The sequence below is a fragment of the Pimephales promelas genome, chromosome 18, assembly GCF_988280905.1.
Source record: "Pimephales promelas chromosome 18, fPimPro1.hap1.1, whole genome shotgun sequence".
NCBI lineage: Eukaryota > Metazoa > Chordata > Actinopteri > Cypriniformes > Leuciscidae > Pimephales > Pimephales promelas.
Genome location: NC_142786.1, coordinates 16,243,733 through 16,260,430, shown reverse-complemented (window position 1 = coordinate 16,260,430; position 16,698 = coordinate 16,243,733). Strand labels below are relative to the sequence as shown.

General features: G+C 42.6%; 1 protein-coding gene across 1 annotated transcript in view; it reads left to right on the top strand.

The window, feature by feature from the left end:
* The window catches only part of btr30 (bloodthirsty-related gene family, member 30), a 75,913-nt gene extending 65,061 nt beyond the window's left edge, over positions 1–10,852 (top strand). The window contains exons 2-10 of the mRNA XM_039680415.2: positions 3,343–4,011; positions 4,852–4,947; positions 5,115–5,348; positions 6,639–6,798; positions 8,314–8,385; positions 8,473–8,493; positions 8,888–8,914; positions 9,086–9,261; positions 10,310–10,852. Coding sequence (XP_039536349.2) covers positions 3,352–4,011; positions 4,852–4,947; positions 5,115–5,348; positions 6,639–6,798; positions 8,314–8,385; positions 8,473–8,493; positions 8,888–8,914; positions 9,086–9,261; positions 10,310–10,669 — 1,806 coding nt within the window. The 5' untranslated portion in view covers positions 3,343–3,351 and the 3' untranslated portion in view covers positions 10,670–10,852. The remainder of the gene's footprint in view (positions 1–3,342; positions 4,012–4,851; positions 4,948–5,114; positions 5,349–6,638; positions 6,799–8,313; positions 8,386–8,472; positions 8,494–8,887; positions 8,915–9,085; positions 9,262–10,309) is intronic.
* Positions 10,853–16,698: the final 5,846 nt, after the last annotated feature.

The following is a 16,698-nucleotide window of genomic DNA, read 5'->3' as shown; positions in this document are numbered from 1 at the left end:
ATGGCGAGGAAACGAAATTATGGCGAGAAATGTGAAACAGGAAGTGTATTATAACTTCAGCATACATTAACTGATCTTGATGAAACTTCAGCAGTATGTTCGCTGTAAGAGGACGATCACATGGATGTGACTATTGTGAGTCAAAGTTATAGCGCCACCAACTGGTAGCAGGAAATGTGTAACTTTCAAAATGCTTTGAACTCACCCTTTTATTTTTACCCGATTTGCTTCGAACTTCATCTGTATAATGTAAACATACGGCAGATGTAGACCTGTGAATGGATTCTTGATATCTTTTAAACTGTTGCCGTGGCAACGCATCAAACTTTACCCTTCTTTTAGGATGCTTTTAGGATGCTTTTGAGACCCTTAGCATGCTTCAAAATGCATGAAACTCAACAGACACATTTATTAGCCAGTAGACATGTGCAAAGTTTCAGAAACGGGCATGGTGCAGGGACTAAATAGCGCCACCTTTTGACAAAAGTGGGGTTGTTAGTTTTATCTACAGTTACAAAAATCGGTATATAGATTTTACTCCTCAAGCCGGACAACTTTCTAATTCATAGTCATTAGCTCGGACCAAGGGGAAGTCAGATATTTTGGATTGAATATGGTGAGCCTCTCTCTGAGCCTACGTCCCTGTATGGCAAGCCCTTTTAACATTTAAAAGCTAAGTTTGCCTATCCGGAACTAGCATTGTAGATATCAACGTCTTTCTGACTAGTCGTAATTTCATTTTGGATAGTTTATATTATCATTTAATAGATATCTGTAATGTAATTGTGAGTAGTCGAAATGACAGATAGAGTATGGCAAGCTGTTTTAACATTTAATCATTTAATCATGAAAGGGCCAAAGCCTGCGACACCGCCACCCCGGTGCCTTTAGGTAACTAAAGGAACCGGGGTTGCGGTGCCACCGGCTTGGGCCCGCCATCGCTGCTCGCAGCTATATTTATAATTGTTACTAATAATTGGATTAGAGAGCTCTCTAATTGTAATTCTTACTAGTAATAATTGAATTAGAGAGCTCTCTAATTGATATTCTTACTAGTAACAATTCAGTTGTAGAGCTCTCTAATTGTAATTCTAGTAACAATTCAATTGCAGAGCTCTCTAATTGCAATTGTTACTAGTAAGAATTGAATTAGAGAGCTCTGTAATTGTAATTCTTACTAGTAATAATTGAATTAGAGAGCTCTCTAATTGTAATTCTTACAAGTAAGATTAGAATTTTTTGGAGCTATCAATTTTATCTATCGATATCTATCGAGCTATCGATATCAAGCAAGATCGAAGCAAAAGGGGTTATAGTATGCGGTGGAGGGATTTATTCAAAATATAAAAATAAGAAAAGAATGAGACATGACTACTATTGAGGCTAATGCTTACCAGTCTCAAGCAAAATCAGAAAAACCCCATGACCATGCTTCCTCAAATGCAACAAGCACAGTCTTGAAGATTTTATAAACTGGTTCAGTGGCTAATTGTTTGTAGTTAGAAATACATAACTTGCGCTGCAATATTTAGTCATTTTGCCTCCGATACAGGAGTTACGTTACACATTCGCTTTAACAAGCAGGTTTTTCATTACCACAGCAACCGCTTGCGTGTCATGCTGAATGCGATTTTCGTGTTTAAAAAGTAAACACATTTAACTGGGATTGGGGCCGTCCACACTGTTTAATACATCTTAGGCACCGCTCGCGTTGTGTTTTGGGCTTTGGAAAGGGAAAAAATACAACTTCTCCAGACAATCTCTTGGGGTGTCTTGTGTCTCCAATTTACAAACGCCGTGGGCGCACCGCTTCACCATCTTGCTTGGAGTCACTGTTTGATGGAGCAGCACAGATAGTAACGGTTGCTATGATGTGTATTTGGACAACGGCCGTTTTGTGGGAGGGGCCGGCGAAAGGTCAATTACAACGAGTAAGGCTGGGTACAAAGCTAAAACGGCTTTTGTGTAAACTTTTTTTGTGTAAAAAATTTGTGTAAACTTACAATAACAAGAAAACATGCTTTTGTAAAATAAACTAAAACAATCAGGCGCACTTTCATGATCTCCGTGAACTGAAGCGCGAGAACTGAAACAAAATATAGCCTATGTAGGCAAAAGCTTGAAATGTCCACTTTAAAACGAATAAATTAGAATTGAAAACAAATATCTTCTGCTTATGTAATCCGTATGAAAGTTGCGTTTCTCTCTAAAAAGGTGCATCCGCCTTATATGGCCCACTTCCGGCATCAGACTGTCAGGCTGGCGCTGTCGTCCTCACACTGCTATGACGTATGGTTCTGTGGTTTTGCAGTTGGTTAATATTGCCGCACAGTGTGGCTTTAATGAGTTCCGGCCATTAGTTTGCACGATTACAGTGTTTGAGCTCCCGAACACACACTGTGAAAAAGGTTCTAAGTTAAAAAAAAAAAAAAAAAAACGTGAACATCACATAAACCTTAAAAACACGAATCTGTGAAAACTCTGACGGCGCACATGTATGCGTATCATCACGTGTTTAGTCTGGTTATGCGTGTTTGAATATGTGCGCTATATATATCTTTCTTTACAAAGTGACCTCAACATCATACGTCTGGCAGAATAATACAGAATTGTGTGTCACTTCCATGCGAATCCAACTGGAATGCGACTTCCAACTGGAATCATGTTGACCACGTTTATCAGAGCTGAAGGATCCTCCCAGGGCGACACTGGCGCTTCGGGACTGCTAGCTAAAGCCAGAGAGCATTCAAGACACATAAAAATGTACAATATGTAAGAATTCTGTATTCAAATATCCAAAAGCCACTTGCACAGTATTATATATTTCTTTCAATTGTGTATTTCCATTATCCTAAATGTTCCCAAGAATTTGTAAATTCAGAGAAATTCACAATTTTAAAAAGTGCCCGTCCCTGTTCACGTGTCGGCTGTCACTGACGTAATATCCGATTTATCCCGGTGTCCGCTCGTACTGCCATAGTAACCATGGCGACAGACATGGACAACTGCGTAACATCTAGCAGCGTGCTCACGCTGTTGTTGTTTCACTCCAGCATTATGGATCATAACAAGCAGACTTTAGGACAAAAGGAGAAATAAAACGAGGATCAATTGGTGTGGTGTTTTCGAGATGCAGAGAGCTAGCGTCCGCGGCTAACTTCGACTCGACGGAGATGCTCTTGCATCTTGTATGTACTTTATTGGCCAGGTGACCAAGTGTACATAAAACTAATCAGTGATATGCAGCTCAACATGATGAAAATGTTAGATTCCAACATTGATCTAGCTTACTGCTAGTCTCATATAGCAAACAAACTAAATAAATGATGTGTGTGTCTGCAGGATCCTCAGATGGAAGCCGATCTCTCCTCTGAACAGGAGCTCTCCTGCTCCATCTGTCTGGATCTCTTCATCCAACCGGTCTCCATTCCCTGTGGACACAACTTCTGCCAGGCCTGCATCGGGGGCTACTGGGCCTCGGGTTCCGGCCCCGGCTCCGTATTCTGCTGCCCGCTGTGCAAGCGTGAGTTCCAGGAGCGGCCCGAGCTCAGCATCAACCATGTGCTCGCACACATCACACAGAAGTATAAAGAGATGCAGTACGGCGGGCCTCCCGAACCCAAGCCGCGGCAGAGAGTCGCTAACGGAGCCGATGCCGGAGTCGCTAACGGAGCCGGCCCTGGAGTCCCCACACCCGGAGCCGCCCCCGCAGAGCTGATCCTGTGTGACGTGTGCAGTGGCGTGAAGAGCCCGGCTGTGCGCTCCTGCATCACCTGCACCGCCTCGTACTGCGAGCTGCACCTGCTCCCGCACCAGAACACACTCTTCTACTCCTCACACCGGCTCCTGGACCCCCAAGAGGCCCTCAGGGGCCGCACCTGCCCCGAACACGGGCGCCTGCTCGAGGTCTACTGCCGCACCGACCAGAAGTGTGTGTGTGCCATCTGTGTGCTGGAGGAGCACCGCACACACACCACCGTCTCCGTGCAGACGGAGCGCGCCAGCAAACAGGTGCTGTAGGAGCCAGATGTAATTTGTTCCACCACTAGATGGCGGTGTGCATCAGTGGTGCAGGTGAAAGCCACACCTGTTCCATCACATGGTTTTTAAATGAGTTGGGTTGAATCAGAGGGAAACAGGTGGTGGGAATTTATGGTTCTTACTAAAAAACGCTTTTTATGCATTTTGGCCATTTGTTTACACAACAACACAATTTTGGGTTCTTGAAAACGCAAGTTTTTGAAAACAGTCTCTGTGTAAACAACAAATTAGGCCTCGTCTACATGAATCCGGATATATTTGAAACTGGCGTTTTCGTTTTAAAAGCGCTCTCCATCCACACCAGCGTTCTCAGGCATTTTTACAAAACTTTCTCATCTGCACTGAAACGCCTGAGAACGCTAGTGTGGACGGAGAGCGCTTTTAATCGAAAACGCCATTTTCAAATGTATCGGGATTCATGAAACGCTAACTCCCCTTTCCTGCGTGTGCGCGACCCCTCAGAAGCTCTGAGATGAGACAGACGGATCAATAAATGATGAAGTCATATCTCCTGATTCAGCGACGATCCGGCCGCTCTCGATCGCCATCTCGTGTGTCACCGCCGCCGATGCGAGGGACCTCCATCACGTCTGCAGGACTGAGATGTGAAGAGTGTGTGAAGTTACACATTTCAGCAACAGTGTGAAAGGGAGTGGCACATGATAGGCACAATAGGCTACGCTATAAACATCAATATCTATAAAGACGCGTCTCAGTGTGACGGAAGGCCAGAGCTGAGAGGAAAGATGTGTTTTCAAACGAGAACATATTAGTGTGGACAAGAGAGACTAATGTGTGTTCTCCTCGTAGAGGCTTCTGGGTAAAACAGAGCTGGACCTGCAGACGTGCATTGACAACAGAAAGGCTCAGCTGACGGAGATGAAGAACAAACTACAGGACTTGCAGGTCCACTTTAAAACTCCCTTGTGCAATTTACAGTGTGTAGATGAATGTGTGTGTGTGTTTCAGAGCTTCTCTCCGTCACTCATCTGTGTCTGTGTGTGTGTGTGTGTGTGTGTGTGTGTGTCAGAGCTACTCTCAGTCACTCATCTGTGTGTGTGTGTGTGTTTCAGAGCTACTCTGAGGCCGAGCTGGCGGAGCTCGAGCAGCTTCTGTCTAACGTCACACACTCCGTGCATCGCCTCCGGGCGGAGCTGGTGGGTGGAATCGAGCAGAGGAGAGAGGCTGTGATTGGCCGAGGGCAGAGCGTCGTGTCCCGGCTGGAGGAGGCGCTGGAGGAGCTGCAGGAGCGCAGGGCTCGGCTGGAGGCGCAGGCAGTGTCCCACGACCACATCGGCTTCCTCCAGGTGCACTAACTCCTCTTCCCTCCGTCCCATCCGGACATCCGTCCATTACAGGGCGACTCATGCAAACTGATACTTCAAATCAACATTTGAGAATGTCTAAATAAATAACATCCACAACCTAATAGAAGTAACCTAATAGTTATTAGTTTTAAACAATTATAGAATCTACATATACATTTAAAACTCTTTATATAGTTACACAATGGCAGTATAGATGTTTTATAAAATAGGTTATTTTCAATGGGAAAAAGATCATAATTATTAATTAGTAACATGAAATTCTCTCAAAATAAAAAATATTATTGAACAAAAATATATAACATTAATTTTACTGAATTTAACACTTTTGACCATGAACAAGACACGTGTGACTGAAAAACATTAGATGGATAATCGAAATATAAAGAAATGAAATGAGTTTGCGTTTAAGTCAAGAACTAATATCCGTCGGTGGAGTCGGAAGAGTAAACTTCATTCAGGAAAACTATGATTATTCTGACTCCAATGACAGATTAGTTCTTGATTTAAACACAAATTTCATTTTCATGTTTTGTTTTCAGTAAACAAGGCTTAATATCTTCAGTCATGTTGTTTCTCCAGTAAATATGTATTGAGTTAAGAATTTTTGGATATTTGTGCAGGAGATCGGGACAGAAACCCTGAGGAAACGTTTGTGCCGTGTGAGCCTATCAGGCCCCGTCCACACTACTGCGTTTTCGTTTAAAAACGGAGAATTAAAACGAAAACGATCTCCGTCCACACTAGCGTTTTACCTGCGAATTAGAATTTATCTCCGTCCACACTAAAACGACTGAAAACGTAGATCACGTGACCATTCACCAACACTGGGCATGCGCGCGCCGGTGTAAACAGTGGTTGGCGAATCAGGGAAAGATACGTCATGACTGATGACACCCAATCATAGAGCCGAGCGTGAGCGTCATTGTTTGTAAACTCCTCCGTTTTGTCTCGTCCACACTAAAACTCCCTCCGGAGATTCAAAACGCAAAACGCAGCTGCAGCGTTTTTAAACTTCTCCGTTTTAGGTCTTCGTTTTTCCCGTTTTAGTGTGGACGGGAGGTGCAAACGTAGCAAAAGGTCTCCGTTTTTAAACGAAAACGCAGTAGTGTGGACGGGGCCTTAGAATCATTACTGTGCATCCATAAATCACTGTATGTTTGATCAGATTCAGAGATTATATCTAAGGTTCCTGTGATATGAAGACGGCTGTGTTCCTCCGTCATGCTCTCCCACTCATGTAGTGTCGTGTGTTCGGGTGTGTCGCTGCAGAGTTTCGAGGACGCCCAGGGGCCGCTCAGCGCTGCGCCGGACCCACCGGAGGAGGACCTCTCGCTGAGCTTCTCTCTCGGGGATGTAAAGGCCGCGCTAGGAGAGATCCGTGAGCGACTCGACCACATCTGCCTCGGGGAAGTGCGTTACACACGCTCCGGTGAGACTGAGCGGGCACTCACACTCTTGCACACTTCTGCAGCAATCCGGCTTCAGAATGCAGACTGATCTCATGAAGTAGCGTGTGTATGCCACGCCAATTCGTATCTCCATTTTTGGCGTGCTATCAAGACCCATAATCGCCTTTCAGCGTGTTTATAAACGCCGTTGACTTAACGTTATATAAATATATGACTTACCTCAACCCCGTCCCTAAACCTAACCGTCACTGAGGTTAATGGCATTTATGACTGTTCCCTTACCATCCTAGGTAAAAAAAAGATATGACTTACCTCAACCCCATCCCTAAACTTAACCGTCACTGGGGTAATGGCATTTATGACTGTAGATTTGACTGCGTGTACAGACACGCGGAATGACGCGGACGTTAATGGCGTAGACATACACGCATACACGCGGATACACGCGGATAGCTCAAAATGCGTAGAGATAACACGCCACCTGACTCGAAAGTGGCGTGTATGTTTACGCAAAAGTCACGATGTCATGTTGCAGAATGTGTGTTCTCCAGCTCAAACACTGTTGTGTGTGAATGAACGTTTCTTTCTTCTGTTAAAGGAGCTGTATGCAAGAAATGTCTTTCAATTAATCATACATTTTCCATGATATGTCACTAGACATTAAGAAATCATGTTCAAAAAAGAAAAGAAATTATGTTCATTTCAAATACTTATAGTCCGTAACAGTAGTCCAGCCAGGATATTGTCATTTAAAAAGTGAAGTTGCAGTCCTCAACTAATGTTCATGTTGTCATGTTGTGTTCTGATGTGCCACCCTCCACCGATCTAACAATCACAGATCCTGGGTGCCAGCTCTTCTCTAGTTACCACAGCTGAGATACAAGCATGTCGGAATCGGATAAAAAAAAATGCATAACGTTGCAAACCCCCCCAAAAAACTTGATATGAATCTGAAATACTTTGTGACCAAGTCAGAAATAAATAATTAATAGAAAAAAAGAGATGGTCCTCACTGCAGAACACAAAATCCAGGGGGAGGAGCTGGATCCAGATCCATCTCCACCCACCTTACATACACCTAACCCTACCCATCTCCGCCCCCAATCCCTAACCCCACCCCTAACTCTACCCATCTCTGCCCCCTGATCCCTAACCCTACCCATCTCCGCCCCTGATCCCTAACCCCACCCCTAATTCTACACATCTCCGCCCCCTGATCACTAACCCTGCCCCTAATTCTACCCATCTCCACCCCCTTGATCTGGATCAAATTCCACCCCCTGGATCTTGTGTACTGCAATGTGGGGCTACTGGAAAAAAAACTCACAGTGTAGGACTCGTCACTTGCCATTGGAAGCTTCTTAGCAGCCTACGTTCCTGCTGGATCCTGCAGCATATCTGGCAACCTCGAGTCAAGTTGGAGGGGGAGGGGGGGGGGGGTACACCCTAATTTGAAAGTGATTGCAGTACCAGTTTTGGCCACAATCTAGCTAACTGGATCGTGTGTGTGTGTGTGTGTGTGTGTGTGCTTTCAGTGCCCAGGCTAACGGAGAGCGAGAGTATGGTGAGCGTCCGGTCGCTGAGGAAGAAGGACTGGTCACTGAAAGGTACATGAAACTCAGAGAACACATCTGGAACAGCAGTGGCATGGACTAATCTAATCTAATCTAATCTCCACTCTTTCCTTTCTACAGATCTACGCAAACTAAAACTGGGTATGTATATATACATTTTATTGCATCCATACATTTGTGTATCCACTTCTTTTTAAAAGAGTTCAGGTCAGATATTCAGTTAGATGTTGATAGTGAGTAACATTCACTCTATTATTAGTTTTTCTCATGCTAGCTTGATACGCACACAAAAACACAAACACACACATTGATAATGACAGTGGAAGAGATCGTGTTCATTCACGGTACTGAGGCTCGAACCCACAACCTTCGGGTTACGAGTCTGACTACGAGTTATTCATATCCATATCCATATTTCCACTTCACTCAGGATCCAGTATTGATAAGCTCGCATAAATTTTTAAAATATGCAGGGTTTTTTTTGCCTAACACACCATCTCTGTTTTGATCAGACGTTGAACGTTTTGTCTTTTAGGACACAAGAAGGTTAAAGGTTATCTGGGTGAGTGTTCTCGACTCCTGTTGCCCTTCATGTTTCCTTCAGTCTGGAATATAATATACTGTAGATATTGTTCATGAAAAGCAAAGTCATTCCTCCTCCTATTTTCAATGCTTTAAAAAAACACATGAATGATTTGTGAAATGCAAGGCCTAATGAAATGTGTGTGTGTAGAGGACGTGACCCTGAACCCCATGTCGGCGTACCCGTTCCTGATCCTGTCTGAGGACCGCAAGCAACTGAAGCGTGGAGAGAAACTGCAGTTCTACAGGAACAACTCTCAGCGCTTCGACGTCTGGTCCTGTGTGCTCGCCAAACACGGATACGAGTCGGGACGCCACTACTGGGAGGTGCTTCACAAACACACACATGCAAACATGCACACACGCACACTCACATGCACACACACGGACACACAATCTCAGCACTTCGACGTCTAGTCCTGTGCAGTTGCGATACGCGATACACGGATACGAGTCGGGACGCCACTACTGGGAGGTGCTTCACAAACACGCACGCACACACACACAGACACACACTCTCAGCGCTTCGACGTCTGGTCCTGTGCGCTCTCGAAACACGGATACGAGTCGGGACGCCACTACTGGGAGGTGCTACACACACTCACATGCACACACACATACGCACACTCACAGACACACAGACACACACTCTCAGCGCTTCGACGTCTGGTCCTGTGTGCTCACGAAACACCGATACGAGTCAGGACGCCTCTACTGGGAGGTGCTTCACACACACACACACACGCACACTCACATGCACACACACAGACACACACTCTCAGTGCTTCGATGTCTTGTCCTGTGCACTCTCGAAACACGGATACGAGTCGGGACGCCACTACTGGGAGGTGCTACACACACACACACACACACGCACACACTCACATGCACACAAACAGACACAGACACACACACACACACGCACACTCACAGACACACACTCTCACCACTTCGACGTCTGGTCCTGTGCACTCGCGAAACACGGATACGAGTCGGGACGCCACTACTGGGAGGTGATTCACAAACACACACACGCACACACTCACACAGACACACACTCTCAGCGCTTCGACGTCTGGTCCTGTGCATTCGCGAAACACGGATACGAGTCGGGACGCCACTACTGGGAGGTGCTACACACACTCACACACTCACATGCACACACACACATACACACACTCACAGACGCACAGACACACACTCTCAGCGCTTCAACATCTGGTCTTGTGCAGAGATGTGCATCAGACGTGCAGGAATATCAGATATCTCTGCTGACCTGTACGTGCTGGTCCGGGCCAGACGCCTCGCTCAGCTCGCCTAACACGAGTGACCTTTGCCCTGCGTGCCGCTAACTGCTGCCCTGCTCTCTCCTCAGGTGAGCGTGGGGGAGAACCGCGACTGGAAGCTGGGAGTGATGTGTGAGTCTGCGCAGAGGAAGGGTCTGTTCGACATGACGCCCGCCAGCGGATACTACGCGCTGTGGTGGAGCGGGAGCCACTTACGCGCACTGACCGTGCCACCGCTAGCGAAGGTGCGCGTCACCGGACACCTGCGGCGCGTCGGGGTGTACCTGGACCTGGAGGAGGGGCAGATGATCTTCTACAACGCCAAGAGCGGCTCTGAGCTGCACTCCTTCACGGCCCAGTTCCCGGAGAAGATGTTCCCGCTCTTCGGAACCGCAGATAAAGACGTCCCGCTGGTGCTGAAGAGTGTGGTTCCCAGCGTGCCGGAGTGAGCAGCGGCGGGGGGGGGGGGGGCACTGTGTGGAGTATTATAAATGGAATGACCTCTACAAGTGTGTTAGCCATGAACCGTTGATCTGTCACCATGTCAAAGACCCTATTGTATTTGGATAGTATTTGGATCTTGTGTTCAATTTGTAATGTCTTTCAGATCCAATTAAAAGTATTCAAATGTGTGTGTGTGTGTGTGTGTGTGTGGTCCTGTGAACAGTCTGATACTGCAGACACTCATGAACAATACAACACAAACATCTGTAATATTACCACTGTCTCTACAACAAATCTATTGCTTAATGTTAGTTAATACATTAACAAATGTTAACTTATCCAGGTAAAAAAGTAGTATACTTTGTTTAGTGTATTATAAATATGAATGAAGTACATGAAGTATAAAACCAGTATGCTTCTACTTCTGGTGCTTTATTTAAAGAATACTTGATATGTACTTCTTAAAAGTAAAAAGATGTAATTAAGTTCAACTTAAGAGTCCAAAAACTAAGTATACTAATTGACCAGAGTCATCAAATTATTTTTTAAATGTACTTTTTGAAAGGGTACTTTGTTGTTAATGTATTTTAAATTGTATAAAAGTCTATAGTAATTATAAGTATGATAGCACTATGCACAAAATTTCATTATTTCATTTAATTTATTTTCTATTCTCTTTTAATGGTAATGCAACACGAAATGCCACAAGAACAATTTAACAAATCCAACCAACACAAAGTACATTCCATGACAAAAAAGAACAGGAGTAGGATAAAGAAAAAAATCTCCTACCCCATTCCTATAAACAAGATTCACAAATTAGATGACCTCACCAACAAAAAATGACAAACAACATAAAAATTAAAGATAAATATGTATATATATATATATATATATATATATATATATATATATATATATTTATATATACATGCATATACACACACATATACGAAAAGCCCAAACCAGACATAATCTACCTTCAATTATAACACATTTTTCTCTCTTTGTCTATTATTATTATTATTATTATCTATTAATAATACTTCTGCTTACATGATACTAAATAAACAAAACCAACAAGGATAAAATAATGACAGATCCAACAACCACAATAGCAACGAAAGCATAATTATTGTAATAATTCTATTAGTTTTCACATTCTTCTTTATAGGCTTTAAGTATCTTTTGTTTATAATTATTTTTAAATTGTAAGATATTTGAACAACATTTTAGATCATTTTCTAGAAGATTCCATCTTTTCACACCAGAGACTGAAACACACATTGGTTTGAGGGTATTTCCAGCAAAAGGTTGTTTGAAGTCATTATTTCTTCTGCTTGTCTCACTATTTAAAGTGAAAAGGGTTTGCAGTCCATACGGTAACAGGCAGTGTTTAGCTTTGTGAACAACTTTTGTAAAGAAACCAAGTCCTTCAATTTAAGTAGTCCTGACTCCAGAAACAATCCTGTAGTGTGTTCTCTGGGAGCAACTCCATGAATTATTCTCAAAGCCCTTTTTTGCAAAACAAACAAGGGCGCTAAATTTGTAAAATAAATATTCCCCCAAATCTCCAAACAATACATCAAATATGGCAAAATAAAAGAACAATACAGAATTCTCATTGCCTTACAATTTAACATAAACTTTACTTTACTCATAACGGCAATGTTTCTACAAATTTTATTTCTTACATAAGCTATATGTGACTTCCATTTAAGTTTTTCATCAATTAGTACTCCTAAAAACCTAAATTCTGACACTCTCTCAATAATTATTCCATTAAAACTCAGACTAACATCGTCAAGACATTTTTAATTTGTAAATAGCATAAATTTTGTTTTACTTAAATTTAATGACAGTCTATTTTTATTAAACCATTTCTGAAGTAGGACCAATTCTTGTTCAATAGTTTTCACTAATACGTTTAAGTTTTTCCCTGATGCAAAAAAAATTGTATCGTCTGCAAAAAGAACAAAACGTAAAATCTTTGATTCCTCACAGAGATCATTAATATAAAAAGAAAATAATTTAGGCCCCAGCACAGAGCCTTGAGGGGCTCCACATTGTATAAGTTCCAACTTAGATTCATGGCCTAAATACTCAACATATTGTTGTCTATTTTCTAAATAACTAATAATCCAATTTAATACTACACCTCTAATTCCATATGTCTGTAATTTAGATATCAATATACCATGATCAAGGGTGTCGAAGGCCTTTTTAAGATCAATAGAAACACCAATCGTATGATTTTTTTTTCTCCAATTCTGTAGTAATATCTTCTGTGATTTTCATCAAAGCCATAGATGTTGAGCGGGTGCTTCGAAACCCAAACTGATTATCATAACAAAAAGCTTCTCAAGAATTTTCGAAAATTGGGAAAGCAGCGATATAGGCCTATAATTTGTGAGACTATGCCTATCACCAGATTTAAATAAGGGAATAATTTTAGCCACTTTCATTTTTTCTGGAAAAAAACCTGTATTAAAAGACAAATTTGTAATATATTTTAATGGTCTACTAATGCAACTTATAGTTATAAATATACTTAAACACAACTATAATTTGTGCTGCAATGCCTTTTTAAGTGTATTTCTATTAGGTGAAAAAGACGTAGTATTAAATGTATTAAAAATATATTTGAAATACAATACATTATACATACATTTAAATACATACATTTGGAAATACATTGTATATCCATTTATACATTTGTAAATTTTTATTAGTATTTCCATTTGTATATCACGTGTGCATTAACGAGCCCACGACTCACGTCAGCCGAGCCGAGCCCGCAACTCACTTCAGCCCAGCCGAGCCCGCGACTCACGTCAGCCCAGATGTGCCCGTGCTTCACGTGAGCCCTGCGAGTGGATCTCCGGTTCAAGTGAGGGATGAATCTCCGGTTCAAGTGAGTGATGAATCTCCGGTTCAAGTGAGTGAGTCTTCAGTTCAAGTGAGTGCTGAATCCCCTGTTCAAGTGAGCGCTGAATCTCCTGTTCAAGTGAGCGCTGAATCTCCTGTTCAAGTGAGCGCTGAATCTCCTGTTCAAGTGAGCGCTGAATCTCCAGTTCAAGTGAGCGCTGAATCTCCTGTTCAAGTGAGCGCTGAATCTCCTGTTCAAGTGAGCGCTGAATCTCCTGTTCAAATGTGAGCGCTGAATCCCCTGTTCAAGTGAGCGCTGAATCTCCTGTTCAAGTGAGCGCTGAATCTCCTGTTCAAGTGAGCGCTGAATCTCCAGTTCAAGTGAGCGCTAAATCTCCTGTTCAAGTGACTGAGTTGTCCAGCCCAGCGAGTGCGTCTAGCCCTGTGACGCACCGCCGCAGGAGGAGGAGAAGGAGGACTCGTTCGGTTCGCCAGGCCCCAGTGAGCGTACCCAGACTCCTCGCCCTGCCGGCCCCGCCTCTGCGCCTCGTCCTGCCGGCCCCGCCTCTGCACCTCGCCCTGCCTGTGCCCTTCAAGCTCTGTTCAAGCTGTGTCCTTCAAATCCCTGTGGATTTCCCCAAGTATTTTTTTTTGGGGGGGGGCAGTAGGTACCCTGTGAGGGCCATGGAGGCGATGCAGACATGGACCTCGTCTCTTCCTGCCCCGCCCTGGCCTCTGCCTCGTCCTGATCTGCCCTGGCCTCGTCCTGCTCCGCCCTGGCCCTGGCCTCGTCCTGCTCTGCCCTGGCCTCCGCCTCTTCCTGCTCCGCCCTGGCCTCCGCCTCGTCCTGCTCCGCCTTGGTCTCCGGCCCAGTCTGGTATGCTCACGCTCTGCGGCCCAGGCCCGCCTTGGCTACCTCCTGGTCCTGTTCCCCTGCACGGGCCTGGCCCTCCGTCCCTCCCCCAAGACTGTCTCCACTTCACCGCCCTCCTGAACTTTTTGTTGTTTGTATGGGCGTCGGGAGCCGCCCATAGGGGGGAGGCTATGTCATGATGTGGTTTTGTGTGTTTTCGTTATTAGTGATTCCCCGTCGATTATTTGTCCCAGGTGTTTCGTATTTCTCACGCCCCCTTGTTATCTTGTCTAGCTCGTTTGTCCTTGATTATTTAAGCCCTGTGTTTCTGCCCTGTCTTTGTTGGTTGTTGAATTTATGTACGTATGTGAGCGTTGCTGTTTTTGAATTATCGAGTCTTGCTTCTTGTCTTGTTTCCTGTTCCAAGATTGTTAATAGAGCTACACTGCGTTTGGATCCAGCCTCAGCTCTATTTCTGCGCACAACGTCACACATACGTACATACATACATACAGTACATACATACATATTATGTATACAGATATACTGTATATATAATTATATATATATAACTCTACTTAAACTTAAAAATACATTTTTGGAGTACTTTGTGTAGCACATAGCAAAATTATTAAGCTTTTAGTGGGTTTAACATATATGAACTTTATAAACATGTATGCCTACTGCAATATTTAAAAAATGTATGCATTTATCATTTTAATATTTAAATATTAAAATGATAAATGCATACATTTTTTAAATATTGCAGTAGGCATACATGTTTATAAAGTTCATATATGTTAAACCCACTAAAAGCTTAATAATTTTGCTATGTGCTACACAAAGTACTCCAAAAATGTATTTTTAAGTTTAAGTAGAGTGACATAAGTATGTTTTCTTTAAATACACTAAAACTTCACTAAAATTATGCTTGTGTTTAGCATATTTCTTAAAAATATAATTAAGCATGTATTTATTACCAATGTACTTATACTGCACTTTTTAGAAATATGTTAAAAGCATGCTTGTTTTCAATATACTTTTTGAAAATATACTTAAGTAGAATTATTTTAAAGTGTGTTTAAAGTTGTATTGTGAAAATAGGTAAAAAGCATGATGCTAATATACTTTTAATGTATTTAAATATAGTACATTTTTTGTTAGTATATTTGCAATGTACTATTGAAAAAGGGAATATATTTCAAATACAATAAAGTATACTTTTTTTCACTAGGGTGTGAATAAACTTCATTTTAAAAGTGCAAGTAACGATAGTGTGTGGGAGTTCCTTATCTGCTTAAATGACTAGCTAGTTTGGTCTTATTATCCGACGCACCCTATCACCTGCAGGTGTGCGATGGAGTTTGGTCACTGTTTGTACAATCTACAAATCGGCCACGATTCTTAAAAGAAGTATACCGCAGTAAAGGGGTGACACTCTACAACATCAAGAGTGCAAAAAATTTACACCCACCCCCCCACACACACATACAAACACACTTTTATACACATACACACCAATAAATTCAGACTACAAAAAATCTGTTTTGAATTTTTAAAAATCACAGCTTCATCGGAATGTTACGAAACTTGGTGATATTTCTGGCATTAGGGATGTGAACACAAAAAAAAACTGAGTTCATGATCTGAGCATGCTAAGTGGTCGTAAAAAAATTAGTCACGATTTTGGTCTTTGGTCAAAAATGACCCCCATAGGAAATGAATGGGAAATTGACAAAAACAGAAAAATTCACAAATTTTTATTTATTTATTTATTTTTATTTATTTTTTTTACATTTTTTTTAAATAAGAAATAGTTTTTGAGATTGTTTCAATTATATATTCAAATCCACCAAAAAAAAAAGTGTTCATAAACAGCTGGGGAATTCTCATGCCTCTCCATAGTGTCACCAACTTTGGACTGTCTGTTTGTTTTCATTTGCCACGTGTGTTCGTCATCTGATTTCCCCGCCATCAATCCGTTTCCATGGACACTCATCACCTCCCGCACAGCTGCCTGTCATTTGTTAATCACCTTCACCGTGTATTTAAGTTCCTGCCTGTCTTCTCGTCTTTGTCCGGTATTGTTCGTGTTGTGTTTTACACGCTGTCTCCTGCCCACATTGTCTACATTTTCCTGAGTTTTTGTATCATTAAAATGATTTTAGGGCAGTTTCCCGGACAGAGATTAAGCCTAGTCCTAGAATAAAATGGCCCTTTAAACCTGATTAACAGAAATCTGCTTTCTATGGCTTTCATGGCTTTAAGTTTGAACAGTGCATTTTAACCCCCATTCTCAAAAAGGGGGTGACA